This window comes from Sorex araneus, chromosome 2 (genome assembly GCF_027595985.1).
Source record: "Sorex araneus isolate mSorAra2 chromosome 2, mSorAra2.pri, whole genome shotgun sequence".
NCBI classification, from domain to species: domain Eukaryota; kingdom Metazoa; phylum Chordata; class Mammalia; order Eulipotyphla; family Soricidae; genus Sorex; species Sorex araneus.
Window position 1 is genome coordinate 267,462,032 of NC_073303.1, and position 16,263 is coordinate 267,478,294.

At 50.6% G+C, this 16,263-nt stretch overlaps 1 protein-coding gene across 2 annotated transcripts in view; it reads left to right on the forward strand.

Annotated features, from left to right (window-relative positions):
- Positions 1–15,788, forward strand: part of TRPC1 (transient receptor potential cation channel subfamily C member 1) — a 50,469-nt gene extending 34,681 nt beyond the window's left edge. The window contains exons 8-13 of one of the 2 annotated variants that reach the window (XM_055126371.1): positions 2,907–3,046; positions 5,699–5,842; positions 8,860–9,035; positions 10,831–11,032; positions 12,462–12,656; positions 13,988–15,788. In XM_055126371.1, coding sequence (XP_054982346.1) covers positions 2,907–3,046; positions 5,699–5,842; positions 8,860–9,035; positions 10,831–11,032; positions 12,462–12,656; positions 13,988–14,215 — 1,085 coding nt within the window. In that variant the 3' untranslated portion in view covers positions 14,216–15,788. The remainder of the gene's footprint in view (positions 1–2,906; positions 3,047–5,698; positions 5,843–8,859; positions 9,036–10,830; positions 11,033–12,461; positions 12,657–13,987) is intronic. The other variant, XM_055126372.1, reaches the window with a different exon arrangement.
- The last annotated feature ends 475 nt before the right edge of the window (positions 15,789–16,263 follow it).

Below are 16,263 nucleotides of genomic sequence, written 5' to 3' on the forward strand. Positions count from 1 at the left end.
GTGGAGCTGTTCAGACCCAGGTCATCAGTGGTGCTGAAAACCTGGTGACTCACGCGCCAGGGTCACCAGTCTCACACCAGGCACACGGCGGTCATTCAGAAGGATTAAGGGTTCTGCTGCTTGGCATCTGGGCTCCAGACCCAAGTCTGCAGAGCCTGTTGGTGCCAGCAGCACAGCTGGCTTCAGGGGTTCAGCCCCACTGGGAAAAAACAAAAACCAAAGAACCAAGAGCAAAATTAACTGGCACTTCCTCAGAGGTGTGTCTGCTCTGAGGGAAACTATGGCTGAATAAAAAGACACCTCATGGGGCTGGAGCAATAGCACAGCAGGGCGTTTGCCTTGCACTCGGCCGACCTGGGTTTGAATCCCAGCATCCCATATGGTCCCCTGAGCATCGCCAGGGGTGATTCCTGAGTGCATGAGCCAGGAGTGACCCCTGTGCATCGCCGGGTGTGACCCAAAAAGCAAAAAAAAAAAAAAAAGACACCTCACTACCGAAGGAAAGAAAATTTTGAAAGTCCATACATCTGACAAAAGTGCTCATCTCCAAGCTAGATAGAGCCCTCAAGACTCAGTAGCCCAACGCTGGCTGTGGCACTGAACATGGGGAGGAGCACTCTGCCCGAGAAGGAACACAGCGCACACACAAAAATAGCATCACGGGCCATCGGGAAACAGCAGATCAGAGTAAGAGAACCCCTCACGAGGGAGAATGGCTGTCAGTGAGAAGCAGAGTGGGTGAGGAGGACAGGAATAGGATCTTCATTACTGCTGGTGGGCACACATCTGCCCCCCTCCGGAAACAGCGTGACGAGTCTCACAACAATGGAAAGTAGAACTGCCGTATGGGTCCAGTCATTCCTGTGTGCTTCCCTTCTGGAAGGGTCAATACTGTCATATTAGCACAGTCATGCCACTGTCCGTTCTTGTGTTGGACGGATTAATATTATCAACATGACAGTTCTTTCCCCAGCAGTACAAAGATTCAGAAGATGCCATTCCTATATAAAAACTAAAAGCACCCATGACTATTAGTTAATGCTGCCTAATTTACATAGGGTAGTTTAAAAAAAGAATAAGCTCAGGGCTGGAGTGATAGTACAGCGGGTAGGGCTTCGATTCCCAGCATCCCATATGGTCCCCCGAGTACCGCCAGGAGAAATTCCTGAGTGCTTGAGCCAGGAGTAATCCCTGTGCATCGCCGGGTGTGACCCAAAAAGAAAAAAAAATATATGATTAAAAAAAAATAAAAACAACAAGTTCAAATAGCCAAAGCGATGCTAGGAAATCATGACATGCCAATTATGTTGGTTTGTTTCCAGTGGAAGTGAAGCCAATTGGACTTTTTTAGTGTTTCGCTGTCAGATCTGAATTTTTATTTTTTTCTTTTTGGGTCACACCCGGCGATGCTTACTCCTGGCTCTGCACTCAGGAATGACCCCTGGCAGTGCTCAGGGGACCCTATGGGATGCTGGGAATCGAACCCAGGTTGGCCACGTGCAAGGCAAATGCCCTCCCTGCTGTGCTGTCGCTCCAGCCCCTGAGATCTGAAATATTTTTATTTATTTATTTATTTATTTTGCTTTTTGGGTCACACCTGGCAATGCACAGGGGTTACTCCTGGCTCTTCACTCAGAAATTACCCCTGGCGGTGCTCAGGGGACCATATGGGATGCTGGGATTAGAACCCGGGTCGGCCGCATGCAAGGCAAACGCCCTACCCGCTGTGCTATCGCTCCAGCCCCCTGAAATATTTTTTTTAAATACTTTCTGCGTTAAAGATGGGCATGGGATGGTTAAGCTGTCACGGAGAAGCTGAGCCCGAGTTTCTCAGCCCACAGAGCCCCGCCCTGGGCCCCCCCCGCCCCCACCCCTGACCTGGTGCAGTTTCCCAGGCTGCTTCTGGAGCCTCTGTGCAGGGCCCGGCTGACCCCCGAGGTTTTCTTACTGCCCTGTGTTTCCAAGGAAACCAACCCCTTTAATGGACTCGAACAAGCGGTTTTGTTCCCGCGGGCAGAGTTCTGACCTGCACTTAATCCTTGCTCCTTTGGGGACAATGACGGGGTTTTGAGAGGGGAAGTATCACTTACATTTTGGCAAGACGGAGTCACTCTGCTGAAAGCAGGGTTTCGGGGGCGCGGGAAGGAGGGGCTGATGGCGGCGGGAGGCGATGGGGGCTGGAAGAGGTAGTGAGGAGTCAATGCTGGCTCTGGTTGGGAAGTGCTCACCCCGAGTCCCTCTGCTCTTGACTGGACACTTTAGAGGAGATGGGAGTCAAGGACAGTCCAAGGATGTTTGCTCTGGACAGATCTCAGGGTGGAGGGGCCGCCACCGAGTGCAGAGAGAGAGGACAGGCCGGAGTTAGGGATGGCCGAGTAGCCAGTGGGGTGGCCCAGCACCGCCCGGGCAGGGGAGCCGCTGGGAGAGGAAGGGCCCGGGGGCAGGTAGGGGCAGTGGGCTGGACTCAGGAGTCCACTCACGGAGGGATGCAGAGGGGAGATGGGGAGAGAGAAAGCCTAGCAGCTACTCTTTGACACTTATTTAACACCACTTACCAAAACACCTGTCTGGCGAAGGTACACGAGGGCTCACGGCTCCTTTCTTTTGCATTTTGAGAGCTTCTTGGGTTCTTCTGACTGAGACTATATTGGCCCACGTGTTCCTCACTTGATACTTAACTGTGGGTATTTTTTAGTTTATTATATTAATGGGGTGTTCCCTGATGCTCTCTCTCTCCCTCTCTCCCTCCCTCTCCTCTCTCTCTCTTCCTCTCTCTCTTCCTCTCTGTCTCTCTTCCTCTCTCTCTTCCTCTCTCTCCTCTCTCTCTCTCTCTCTCTCTCTCTCTCTCTCTCTCTCTCTCTCTCTCTCTCTCTCTCTCTCTCTCTCTCTCTCTCTTTGTGACCTAGGGATGATTTGGTCAGACATTAAGAGACTCTGGTATGAAGGATTGGAAGACTTTCTAGAAGAATCTCGTAACCAACTCAGTTTTGTCATGAATTCACTGTACCTGGCAACTTTCGCCCTCAAAGTGGTGGCCCACAACAAGGTGACTGTTGGCTTCAGGTGGGGCACAAGTGGTGTGACCTGGGGGGACGGAGCTGTTTTTGCTGCTTAGCTCAGGCCGCGGTGCCTGGCAATCCTCCTTCCTGCTAGGCTGTGCAGGGCCCTCTGCCCTCTGAAGGGTGCGGGCGTTTCGTGTAGGCCTGGCACGGGCTTGGCCCATGTCCTGTATGTCTCATTTTATCCTCACAGGACTCTGAGACGGAGTTCCTTATCCCCTGTGGAATAAGGGGGAATGAAGCTCAGAGAGGCCAAGTAACTTGTCTAAGGCTGCACAGTGTAAAATCAAGGCTGGATTTAAATCCAGGTCTGTGCAGGCATTTTCCTTTCTACCCAGTGAGCTTCTTATATCTGAACTACATTCATTAGCCTCATATATATTCATATATATATATAAATACACATGTATTTAAACTGGGACTTGATTAGATATCTTCATATATGAAGAATAGTGATGTGAATGGAATTCATTGTATAGTGTCTTATATAATCCAGATCCTTGTCATTCTCTTTTGCAGCTTACGAAGTAATATAAATGTAATTCTTATCAAATGCCTATATATATGTAGAATTTTAATCTAGCAGCTTATAAATGTACTTTTGTCAGGATTTAACCCCCTCTGCCCCCGCCATGCAAGCTCAGGATAAGGTTTTAATTATTTTTGCTTGAATCCTGAGTTTAGAATTTTTCAGGAACTGCACTGTAGCACTGTTGTTACATTGTTCGATTTGCTCGAGCAGGCACCAGTAACGTCTCCATCATGAGACTTGTTACTGTTTTTTGGCATATCGATTATGCCATGGGCAGCTTGAGGGCTCTGCCATGCGGGCGGGACACTCTCGGTAGCTTGCTGGGCTCTCTGAGAGGGACAGAGGAATCAAACCCAGGTTGGCCGCGTGCAAGGCAAACACCCTCCCCGCTGTGCTTCCAGGAACTAAGAAACAAAATACTTTCTGTTTCTCACAGTTTTATAGATCATAGGAAAAGGAAGCTGCTGATTTTATGTCATTTTATTTTAAAAACTAAATAAACAAAAACTAACTCTATTTCTTCATTGATCAGTGGTATGGAATGTGTTTGTTAAATATGTTCACTGACCAGAATTGTGAAATTCCTAGGAAAATTCAAATTGATCATATTCAGATAAATGGTTGGGAGCGCTCCAAGACAGTATAGTACAGGGGTGGACCAGGGCGATAGTCCAGCCGGGAGGGCGTTTGCCTGGCACTCAGCTGACCCAGGTTCAGTCCCCGGCATCCCATGTGGTCCCCTGAGCACCGCCAGGAATCGTTCCTGAGTGCAGAGCCAGGAGTAGCCCCTGAGCATCACTTGGTGGGACCCAACAAGCAGGGGAAAAAAAGCATAGGGGTGAGGCGCCCGGTCCTGGCCGCCTCCCATGGTCCCCTGGGCCTGCACTCAACAGAAATGGGTTGATAAGTGCCTGTGGAACGTGGCTTGTTTGGGTGGTGGTTGTTTCAGGAAGGGCGTTGGCACCACACCCGGTACTGCTCAGGGCTTGCTCCGGGCTCTGTGCTCAGGGGACCATACGGGGCTGGGCTGGACCCTGGTGGGCTGTGCACAAGCGCCCTGTCCATGCCATCAGGGCTCCCGTCCCGACACTGGCTGTATAAACTAGTCCCTCCAGTCCTAGAAGGGAGATACCCACAAAATTACCATTTGTTACAAAAACAAGGGCACATTCTGAGAGTGAAAGGGGGCGCTATTGACCATCACACCAGGCAGCAGGGCTGGAGTGGGGAGGGCGTTTGCCTTGCACACAGCCGACCCGAGCTCGATTCCCGGCATCCCATAGGGTCCCTCCAGCACCGCCAGGAGTAATTCCTGAGCACAGAGCCAAGAGTAACTCCTGAGCATCGCTGGGTGTGACCCAAAAAGCAAAAATCATCATCATCATCATCATCATCATCATCATCATGCCAGAACAACTGGTATATAATCTGGGACTGTTCCAAGCATTTAGGACATGTTTAAGTACAAGACTGTATGTCCGGGTAGACTCATGTGTCCTGTTTTCCCTGTAAGAGAAAGAACGTCTATGGTTCATTACGGAGTCTTGAGATACAGGGCTGAGCTTATTGGAGACAGACGCTAATTGACGAAGAGCACACATTTGCAGTGGGAGAAAAACTTGTCAGTATTTCATGAATGAACAGTGTCATGTCAATTAAAAATATTTTTGACGTTTTAAAACCTTAGGATTCTCAGGGCCGGAACGATAGCACAGCGGGTAGGGCGTTAGCCTTGCACGCGGCCGACCCGGGTTTGATCCCCAGCATCACATAGGGTCCCCCAAGCACCGCCAGGAGTAATTCCTGAGTGCAGAACCAGGAGGAACCCCTGAGCATCGCTGGGTGTGACCCAAAAAGCAAAAACAAAACAAAAAAACCCTTAGGATTCTCGAGAAAACCTCTGACTAGAAGGCGAGAGTGGCTCGTGAGCCGCTTCCTCAGCCAGCACTGTTGTCCTAGAAGCCAGTTCTCGGCCACGCAGCCGTAGTCTTCCCCTGCACGTGACACCACGAAATAGATCTCTGTCCCTGACCACCGGAACATTTGTTTCTGTTTCCCTGCGTCGTGCCAGCTCTCTGTGACCTCTCGCTTTCTCTTCCCACCCTAGTTTCATGACTCTGCTGACCGGAAGGACTGGGATGCGTTCCACCCCACCCTGGTGGCCGAAGGGCTGTTCGCCTTCGCCAACGTCCTGAGCTACCTCCGGCTCTTCTTCATGTACACGACAAGTTCTATCTTGGGTCCGTTACAGGTAAATGATGAAAGTTCCCTGAAGATTGTTAGACTACCAGAGCGCCGTTGGTCCCCCAGACCCTCGTCCTGCCGTGATGCCAGAGCTTGGCTTTGCTGCTGAGAACGTCCGGGTTAAAGGAACATCACCTGCTATCGTCTGCTTTGCTTCTCACCTAGTGGGAACCCTTTGCCGTGGGGTAATCTGCTGTGGCTTATCGCCTGCCCTTCCTCCAAACTCACAATATATAGATGCACGCACATGTTCCCTGCGTGGACACAGCTGTGTTTAAAGTACAGGATGCGGGGCTGGAGTGATAGCACAGTGGGTAGGGTGTTTGCCTTGCATGTGGCCGACCCGGGTTCGATTCCCAGCATCCCATATGGTCCCCTGAGCACGGTCAGGGGTAATTCCAGAGTGCAGAGCCAAGAGTGACCCCTGAGCATCGCTGGGTGTGACCCAAAAAGCAAAAAAAATAATAAAAATAAAAATAAAAAAATAAAATAAAATACAGGATGCCTCCTCTGGTAACACAGGAATATAAAACCCTGCTTTTTTCACCAAGGTGAGTCTCTCATTTAAAGTCAGTGTAGAAGGGAAGTCTTGTCCAAGCAGGAATAATATTTTACAACAATTTTGAACCTATCTAAGCCATATTTAATTTTTCGGCTTCATAAGTATTACTTTTAATAAGTGGTAGAATGGAATATTTAGATAATCATATCTATCAGTTGTTGATGATCTCATGTCGTTTGTGTTTATGCTTTGTAGCACTTCGTACTTGAAGAAATCAAACATTGCAGATAGTTTGTGATTTGTCCACAGATTTGTCTGTGACCTTTACGCTTAAGAATCCGGTTGAAATCCTAAGTCTTCACACAAGAGAAAGGGCTCACGTTCAGTCGGATTTATCCCGTAGAGTTTGGTCATATTCTAGTTTTAGGAAGTGAGATTAGGTGAGTAGCTGTACATAATATTCCAACTTATTTGTAGGTCTGAAAATCTGAGCAATATTTGTTTTCCCTCAATAAACCAAAAATCATCAACAACTTAGGTGCTCTTTTGTATTTCTTGAGGATACATTTTTAATTAAAGGACATAGCCTTGACTCCAGACAGGGATAAGAGAATGAAGTTTGTTAGGAAATGCTGATTTGATTCGTCGTGTGTGTTCACCCCAGCCCCACGTTCCCTGCATCGTGACCACCCCCGACCCCGAGTCCTGTGAGGCACTTGGGCAGAACTGCATCCAGGGAGCACTGTGCACCAAGTCTTCCTCAGTGCATGTTATCACAGTAATGCCTCCAAGGAAGAAGCAAAGGATCTTTTTCTAAATTATTTACAGACATGCTCATTTTTGTGAAATATTCTTTGGTCTGTTTTCTTTAAAGCATAGAATAGGGAACTTATTTCTACTAAAACATTACATCAGTACCTTCTATCAGTATTTTATATGCTCTTTTGTTATTTTATGTGGGGTTTGTTTATTTTTCTATTAAACTGCTGTCACTAGGTTTTTATACTAGTAATTTATAAATTTCTACAGAGTTAAAAAGGAGAATGCAGAATACTGTTCTGGAATGAAGCTTATTTCTAATCCCCATTTCTACCCAACATGAAGTTACAGGGTCTGGATTTACCTCTCCTGCCTGAAACAGCCAACAGTGGGGGCGGGGGGGAGAGTCTAGTTTCTAAGAAACTCAGTACTGGGCGGTAAGGAACAGAGATTGCTGAGAAATGACGATTGCCGCAGCTTCCTGCTTTGTGACGCGTTTTAGACTTGTGTAGTGAGAGTCGAGTGTGTCTCAGAGCCCTGGCATTCTGCTGGGTCCCTAGAGTCCCACGGGACGAGACGGTGCTCTCAAGTTGCAGAAAGGTCGCAGGCAGAGCTGCATTTCCCAGCCGGGCCTGCTAGTCCGGGGGTGAAGGCCGTGCAAGAGAGTGCACACGCAGAAGACAGGGCCAGCGCGTGGGACGGGGCCACGGGCAGGAGGCACTGGAAAATCCACCCCCTTACCCCCACCCTCACGACAAATGAATGTCTCCAATCAAAGGACTTTATTCTTGTGGACTCCTTTAAGGAGCATTTTCTATTTTTTTCCCCCTTTTTATTGATTCACCGTGAGGTACAGTGACAAAGCTTTCATGTTTGCAGACTTACCATTGGTCTGCAGTGCTGTAAAACGCCAGGAGTCCCACCCCACACGTCAGCACCCCCGCCAGCGACCCTCCTGTCCGGCTGACAGCCGACGTTCCTCCTCTGCCCTTCCCGCCTCCTTTCCTCGCTGCCCGCCGTGTGCACAGAGCCTAGGGCGGCCCCTGTAATTCTGTTTTACTCTCCCCTTTCATCCGCGTAATTAGCACTGTCGTCCCCCGTTGCTCATCGATTTGCTCAGTATCGTCTCCATTGTGAGACTTGTTGTTACTGTTTTTGGCATATCGAATATGCCACGGGGAGCTTGCCGGGCTCTCTGAGAGGGACCGAGGAATCGAACCCGGGTCGGCCACGTGCAAGGCAGATAGATGCCCTACCCACTGTGCTATCGGTCCAGTCCATACGCGTAATTACCGCCTGGTAATTGTATCTCCTTCCTGCCTGATGTCACTTAGCACGATCACCTCCCGCAGCCCCCCCATCCTCTTCGGGTCAGACAGTGTCCCGTTGACCCCACACCTGTCACCTGTGACCAGGCGTGTGGGCTGACCTGCTCTGAGGCAGATGCTGCTGCTTGAAGTCAGGCTACAGGCCGCCCAGCGGGTGTCTCGGAGCCCCTGGCGGCACCTGGAGGGCCACCAGCGAGGGGTTCCGTGTGCTTCTAGGCTTCCCCCGGAGGCTTCGTGTCTTGGCTTCCCCGTGACGCCAGAGCCACAGCCTCCGCACACCGGCCGGGCGCAGGGAAGCCAACACGTGTGACTGTGATGACGGTGGCCGGCGGCCGCACACCTTACTCTGAGGGGCGCTGGCCCGTCCCCGCCAGCTGGACCTGTGTCGTCTCTCATGTTTGTGCGCCCACTGCTTTTGTGTCCTCTCGCCCGCAGATCTCGATGGGACAGATGTTGCAGGACTTCGGGAAGTTTCTCGGCATGTTCCTCCTGGTTCTGTTCTCCTTCACCATCGGCCTGACGCAGCTGTACGACAAGGGCTACACCCCCAAGGAGCAGAAGGACTGCGTGGGCATCTTCTGCGAGCAGCAGAGCAACGACACCTTCCACTCGTGAGTGTCCCTGTGTCCGCCGCCCTCGCCCTCGCCCCCCCCCGCCACGCGTCCACCTGGGTCCGTGTGCGCACACGGGGATTCCGACCTGAAGCGTTTCTTTTCTTCATGTCCACAAGCGCAAAATATTCTTTCTGGTGCATCATAAGTCACTTTACGTGAGGAATCACGAATGAGTGGCCGCGTCCCCATGTCCACTGTCGGCGCTGTCCGGAGTTCAGTCAGGATGTGTCGGCCCAGTACGCCGCCCTCGTATATTTAGTGTCAGCAGCAACTCGGTGTTGCTGTCACGACCAGGCTCTCGCACGTTCAGCATTTCTTAGGGGTCACCAGCACTGGGACCCACTAGGGCTCACGGGAAAAAGTTGGGTTTTTTTCTAGTTTACTATAGCTTAAGTAATTGACTCGAGCCATAAGGAACAGCCAGTTTTCAGACAGACAAAATCTCCCCTTATTCTTGAGACAACGGAGAGGAGATATGGGGTGGATCGTTTGTTGTATTATTAATACTCCGTGCCAGTTTCCCTTTGGTGAGGTACGTGCCATCTTAATTCAGGAATCAGGTTTGGTAGAAGTAAATACTCGCACGCCCACGGGCCACGGTTCTCAGTGCTGAGTGAAGGAAATCCTCAGATCCTGTGGCAGGAGCGCCCCCCGCCCCGGTGGCGCAGCCTGTAGGCAGTGAACAGAGAACTAAAGCCCGCCGTCTATTCAAGAGTGACTGGGGGTGACAGCTTGGCCAGGGGGCGCGTGTGAGAGGTGGGCGGCAAAGGAAGGCCCCACACTAGGTGGGAGGAAATAGATGCAAGGGGCACAGCCATGCAGGAGGGTCCAGAGGAAAAGCTCTGCAGGGAGGGGAAGGGCAGAGCAGAGAGCAGAGGGCATGAACCCGGTGATGCGATCGGAACCTAGGGAAGAACTTTGGGTCACCAGACTGATCCATTTGGAGTTTCCGGCAATGGGAGTGGTTGTTAGCAGTGTCCTGAGGCAGGAGGGGCTGTGGGTGTTGGCAGTGTCCTGAGGCAGGCAGGGCTGTGGGCGTCAGTGTCCTGAGGCAGGAGGGGCTGTGGGTGTCAGTGTCCTGAGGCAGGTGGGGCTGTGGGTGTCAGTGTCCTGAGGCAGGAGGGGCTGTGGGTGTCAGTGTCCTGAGGCAGGTGGGGCTGTGGGTGTCAGTGTCCTGAGGCAGGAGGGGCTGTGGGTGTCAGTGTCCTGAGGCAGGCAGGGCTGTGGGTGTTAGTGTCCTGAGGCAGGCAGGGCTGTGGGTGTCAGTGTCCTGAGGCAGGCAAGGCTGTGGGTGTTAGTGTCCTGAGGCAGGAGGGGCTGTGGGTGTCAGTGTCCTGAGGCAGGCAGGGCTGTGGGTGTTTGCAGTTTCCTGAGGCAGGCAGGGCTGTGGGTGTTAGTGTCCTGAGGCAGGAGGGGCTGTGGGTGTTTGCAGTGTCCTGAGGCAGGCAGGGCTGTGGGTGTCAGTGTCCTGAGGCAGGAGGGGCTGTGGGTGTCAGTGTCCTGAGGCAGGAGGGGCTGTGGGTGTTTGCAGTGTCCTGAGGCAGGAGGGGCTGTGGGTGTTTGCAGTGTCCTGAGGCAGGCGGGGCTGTGGGCGTCAGTGTCCTGAGGCAGCGAGGGCTTCCACACTTGAGGAATGACCTTCCTTCCTCTCGGGTGCTGTTTCCCGAAAGGCCTCTTCGTTTCTGAAACATTACTCTGGACGGTCCGTGCCCCTCGGCCCGCATGGTGGACGCGGTGTGGGGGCGCCCGTGCTTGCCGTGACTCTGCCCCACGCGGGGCGGCTGCCTTGCAGGTTCATCGGGACGTGCTTCGCCCTGTTCTGGTACATCTTCTCCCTGGCGCACGTGGCCATCTTCGTGACGCGCTTCAGCTACGGGGAGGAGCTGCAGTCCTTCGTGGGCGCCGTCATCGTGGGCACGTACAACGTGGTGGTGGTCATCGTGCTCACCAAGCTGCTGGTGGCCATGCTGCACAAGAGCTTCCAGCTCATCGCGGTGAGCCCCGTGCCTGCTCGGACAGGCCGTGCAGCGGGAAGGCGTCCCGGGGAGAGGTCAGACAGGGAACGTGGGGTCTGGGGGCTGGCCCGGGTGTCGCCCCCGGCGACTCGTATAGTCCCACAAACCCGCCAGTGAGCCCCCGAGCGCTGCTAGGTATAGCGCAAACACCTAAAAAAATTAAATTTAAATAAAAACTGAATATAGATTTTCTAAAAATGCAAGCAGCATATATACTACAGATCTGGAATCAGAGTTCTACCCCAAGAGAGGGAAATATTTGTTTGTTTTTGTGCGGGGTTGTAATGAAGAAAACTTACTTTAATAATTTTTGAAGTGAGGCAACGTGGTTCCGGTAGGGCTTTCATTGTCTTGATGTGCAGATTACACGTTGCTACCACCAGTTTCCTCTCTTCCCTGTCCTCTCCCCTCCCCCGACCCGTTTTGGTTTTGGGGCCACGCCCGATAGAGCTGAGGGGCCAGCCCCGGCCAGCTTGGGGGTCTGTATGGCTGCTGGGGACTGACCTGGCTGGGCCTGTCTGCCTGACACGCCCGATTCTCTCTCCTGAGTGTCTCTTCAGCTTCCCTCCCCATGTTCCGAGGGATTACTGGGGATTTTTTGTTGTTATTCTTGTTGAGCTTTTCATGCTTTCTCTGCCTCTGTCTTCTGCATTGGCCCTTTGTCTGATAGGTGACATGCAAATATTTTCTCCCATTCAGTGGAGTGGCTTTTCATTTGCCGTGAGAAATTTTAGTGTGAGGGGTCCAAGAGGGTAAAGTGCTTTTGCACGGGGCTGACCCAGGTTTGATCCTTGGCATCGCATGTGGTCCCCTGAAGGCCAGGAGTGACTCCTGAGCACAGCTGGATGCGATTCCCCACAAGGAAATACAACTTTTTAATGCGAGGTGGCCCCGCTTTGTTTGTTTGTATTGCCTTTGCCAGTGGAGTCGGATCACTGAAGACGCCCCTAAGCTCTGTCTGTGTCCTACAGCTTTCTGCCCACGTTTTACGTTTCCCTCAGATTTTATAAATTTTGGTCTGATCTCAAGAGCTATATTTATGTTTTAGTGAAATAAGGTTGTTTTCATTAAACCAAACTTGCTTAGAAAGTTGTGAGGGCAAAGAGGAGAAATAGGTGTTTGTGAGCGACCACAGGCGTCTCCAGGGTGGAGACAGCCAACGGAGAGGCAGGCGAGCTAGTGCACAAGGGGGAGTGGGCTTGAGGCAAGCCTGAGGAGGTTTTCGTCCATTCTGAGGTAACGTTTGTGCGTTTGTGAATGGTGTGAGGCAGGGATCGGTCTCCGTTCTCTTGTATTGGTCTGGGAATTGTCTGGAAACATTTGGACAGATGAAAAAGCAGTGCTTTCCCCACACACACACACACACACACACACACACACACAACCGCTTGTCCTTTGCCTCTCACAGAATCATGAAGACAAGGAGTGGAAGTTTGCTCGAGCCAAGCTGTGGCTCAGCTACTTCGACGACAAGTGCACGCTGCCCCCGCCCTTCAACATCGTCCCCTCCCCGAAGACCATCTGCTACATGATCAGCAGCCTCAGCAAGTGGGTCTGCTCGCACACGTCCAAAGGCAAGGTGAAGCGACAGAACAGCCTCAAGGTAAGCGCAGCCTGGGGAACAGCACCCCGAGCGAGCAGCTGATTCCCGGAGCCCAGGGTGCAGCTCCCTCCCTCCCTCCCTGCCGCCATTGCTGAGGAGAGATTCCTCCGCAGTGCAGGAGTGTCGGCTCCAGCTGGAGGACACACACCGGCTCGTCAGCGTAAGGGAGGGCCAGTAGCTCTCGGCCTCCTGGCCCGGCTTGGAAGCCCACACATAAATAGTTCAGTCTGTGCTCTTAGACACCAGAGGTTGGCAAACAGCATAATTGTTTTTTTTTTTATGCACAGATAGTCAAGATTTTGGATTTATATTAAATCAGAATTAAAGATACCGTGTGAATATGCTGTAGCAGGGAGCAAACTCATCCCCGCGAGAGTTGTGCGGATGAGATGAAACATGTAGCAGAGAATCAGGAATCACTTTTGTAAGACAGCCTAGTTAGTAATGCATGGAATTCAATTTCATTTACAAGAAAGGAGATAATATTTTCTTTAATTGGATTCAAAATGGGTGTTCCTTTGTGGACAGAGTCGAGCTTCCCAGAGCAGGGAGCGGAGGGCTTAGGCCCAGGACGCTGAGACAGCGGTGAGACGTGGGTTCTTAGATGATGGGCACGATGGGGCCAGAGTGATAGTACAGGGGGTAGTTGGCCTTGCACGCAGCCAACCTGGGTTCCATCCCCGGCATCCCATGTGGTCCCCCAGCACTACCAGGAGTGAGTCCTGAGTGCAGTCAGAAGCCCAGAGCATTGCCAGGTGTGACCCCAAAAAATCCACATGTGTGTATATGTATATACACATTTATACACATATACATGTATGTGTATATATATAGTCCACACACACACACGCATATATATGTATATATAGTCCACATGAAACCCTGTCATTAGCAGTACTGCAAGATCACGGGGGTCTCATAACAGTTTTAAATCTTTTTTAAAATGTTAAGAATACTTTTTAAAAAGAATATTTTAAAAAACAGGATATAATTTTTTTTTTCAGTACAAAATTCGTGTTCCTTTTCATCAAACTTACGACAAACACTCATTTGCAGAAGCTTTTCCCAGCCCCTAAGTCATTCACAATTCAGTCCTGTGTCGGGTCGGGGGGACCCCCCAGGCCCAGCCCCAAACAGGCTTCGTGAGACCCTCTCGGAGCCCCACCCAGAGCCTGGGGCTGTGCTGGCCCTGACCAGGTGTCGGCCGTCACTCCGACTCGGTCTCGCGACCACACGCGGTGCCTCTGCGCCTTTGCCCCCGTGAATGCCCGTCCTGAGCCCTCCCGCGGGGGGCCGAGTGTGCCCACCCCGTGCCCGTGTCTGCCCGGCAGGAGTGGAGGAACCTGAAGCAGAAGCGAGACGAGAACTACCAGAAGGTGATGTGCTGCCTGGTGCACCGCTACCTGACCTCCATGAGGCAGAAGATGCAGAGCACCGACCAGGCCACCGTGGAGAACCTCAACGAGCTGCGCCAGGACCTCTCCAAGTTCCGCAACGAGATCCGAGACCTGCTGGGCTTTCGGACTTCCAAGTACGCCATGTTTTACCCCAGAAACTAACCGTTTTCTACGTCGCCGGGAGGACAGTCCCCGGCACAAATCCGAAGGACTGCCCCTCCATACCCTGCAACCCAGCTAGAAGATGTATATCAGAGTTACTATACAAAAGCCATTCTTGAACATATTTATAGCCTCGTATATACGGTATGTAAAATATGTATATACAATTAATTTTTTTAAATCCTCTCCTAGCAACTTTTTGCAGACGCGAAGCAGATCGAGGACCTCCATTTTGTTAGCATGCTCCGTGGCTTGCTTCCCTGAGCAGTCCCTCCCGGGTCACCCGGCGTTTCTGGAAGGTCGTGGCCGTGGTGGTTATGCGTTGCCGGGAGGTTTTGTGAAACGAAGAGCAACGAACGTGGACCCAGAGGGCACCCTTGAAATATAGGGGTCGTCGTTTTTTTAAAAGTCTCTGTTTTAGGAGTTTACGTATTTATTGTTTTATCTAAAATCATAGTCTGTTTTTTATTTTGTTGTATAAAGCAACTGACAAAAAAATACTATAGAATATTTAAGTCTATTGCCATAAATTTACATTCACTTAAGTTTTTGTTACTGTCATATATTTACTTCTACATGATTGTAATCACTTTATATTTTTAATTTTGCATTTTTTTCACTGAATAGTATTTTATATATGCATTTCCATGTATTGATATTGTCCACGTATTTAAATTTTTATAGGATTATATTGTTTTGGAGAAACAGAGCTAGTTTTAGCTGTAGTATATTTAATTAGGCCCATGAGTTTGCACAGCTGATTCTAAGATTAGGCCTTGGTGAATTTTTTTCTTTTTATAATAATGCTTTAACTTTTGTTCAAGATAGAGTTAATATTCAGTTTATAAACTACTTTAAAATAAGGATTAACTTACGTGGTCACAGCCTCTTTGTTTTTATAGACACTTTAAGTCCCTTTAATGCAAGGATTTGCTTCACATCTGGACTAAGGTTCTCTAAGTTTTCTCCCAAAATTTTTTGGGCAGAATTTAACATAGCTCCTACAAACTGATGTCATGCTTATTTGTGGATCATTTTTGCTGCTTAAGATGAAAAACGTCGATTTTTTTCATTGGAAAACGTGTATTTAATTTTTCCACAGTGTTCATGGAGGGGTTGTGATTAAAGCTTTCTGATAGGCTGTTGCATCTGTGTTCTTGCAGCATTCCAGTGAAGGGGCTACTCGGTCGTTGCCTTCTTGGCTCGGCAGCGGGGGGTGCAGGTAGCCCTGGGCTGCGACCACCGCCAAGCCAGGCCACTGCCTCCAGTGTCAGCGTACGTGTCATTTTGCTTTTCAATTTTATTTTTTAATTTTAAAATGGTAACTGTTCCTTTTTGGGATAAATTCTTATAAAAATGTTCAAAGTTATATATTTTGTCTACGGTGGGATTGCGTATTTCCCAATTGAGATTTTACATCAGGATTTTTAGCGATTCTAAAAAATATCGAATTATAAAGATTAAAATATTTATAGAGAGCCTATTGTATGCATGAGGTGCAAGGTCTGTGTTGAATGACAGCATATTGTAAGGAAAAAGTGAATAAAACTTGATACTAGATTATAAAGTGATAGTCTGTCCATTATAGCTCATATTTTATGCAGTTTTAAATTGAGATCGCAAGGGCTGGGCGGCGGCAGGTAGGGTGCTTGCCTGCCGCGCGCGTGGCAGCCTCTGTCTGGTCCCCGGCACTCCATGTGGTCCTCCTAGGCCTGCCGGGAGTGATCCCTGAGCACTGAGCCAGGAGTACACCCAAGTACCAACAAGTGTGGCCAAAAAAAAAAGTTTAAAAAACTCTTAACTAAGACGAACAAACCCCTGAGCCCCAGACCACGGGTGGAACTGACTGGCCCTTGGCGGCAGCACTTTCGGCTGCGTCCCGCGGTGACAGCTCTCGTCACTCCCGCTTCTGCACAGCCAGCGTCCACCAGGCCCCGAGGACTGATCTTCCTCCGGGTGGGAGGGGCATGGCCTGGCCGGGGTGTGGGTGCGAGCAGGCGGGCGGGCAGGGCGGCAGGACGGGCGGCGCGGGTGCAGTTCCCACCTGC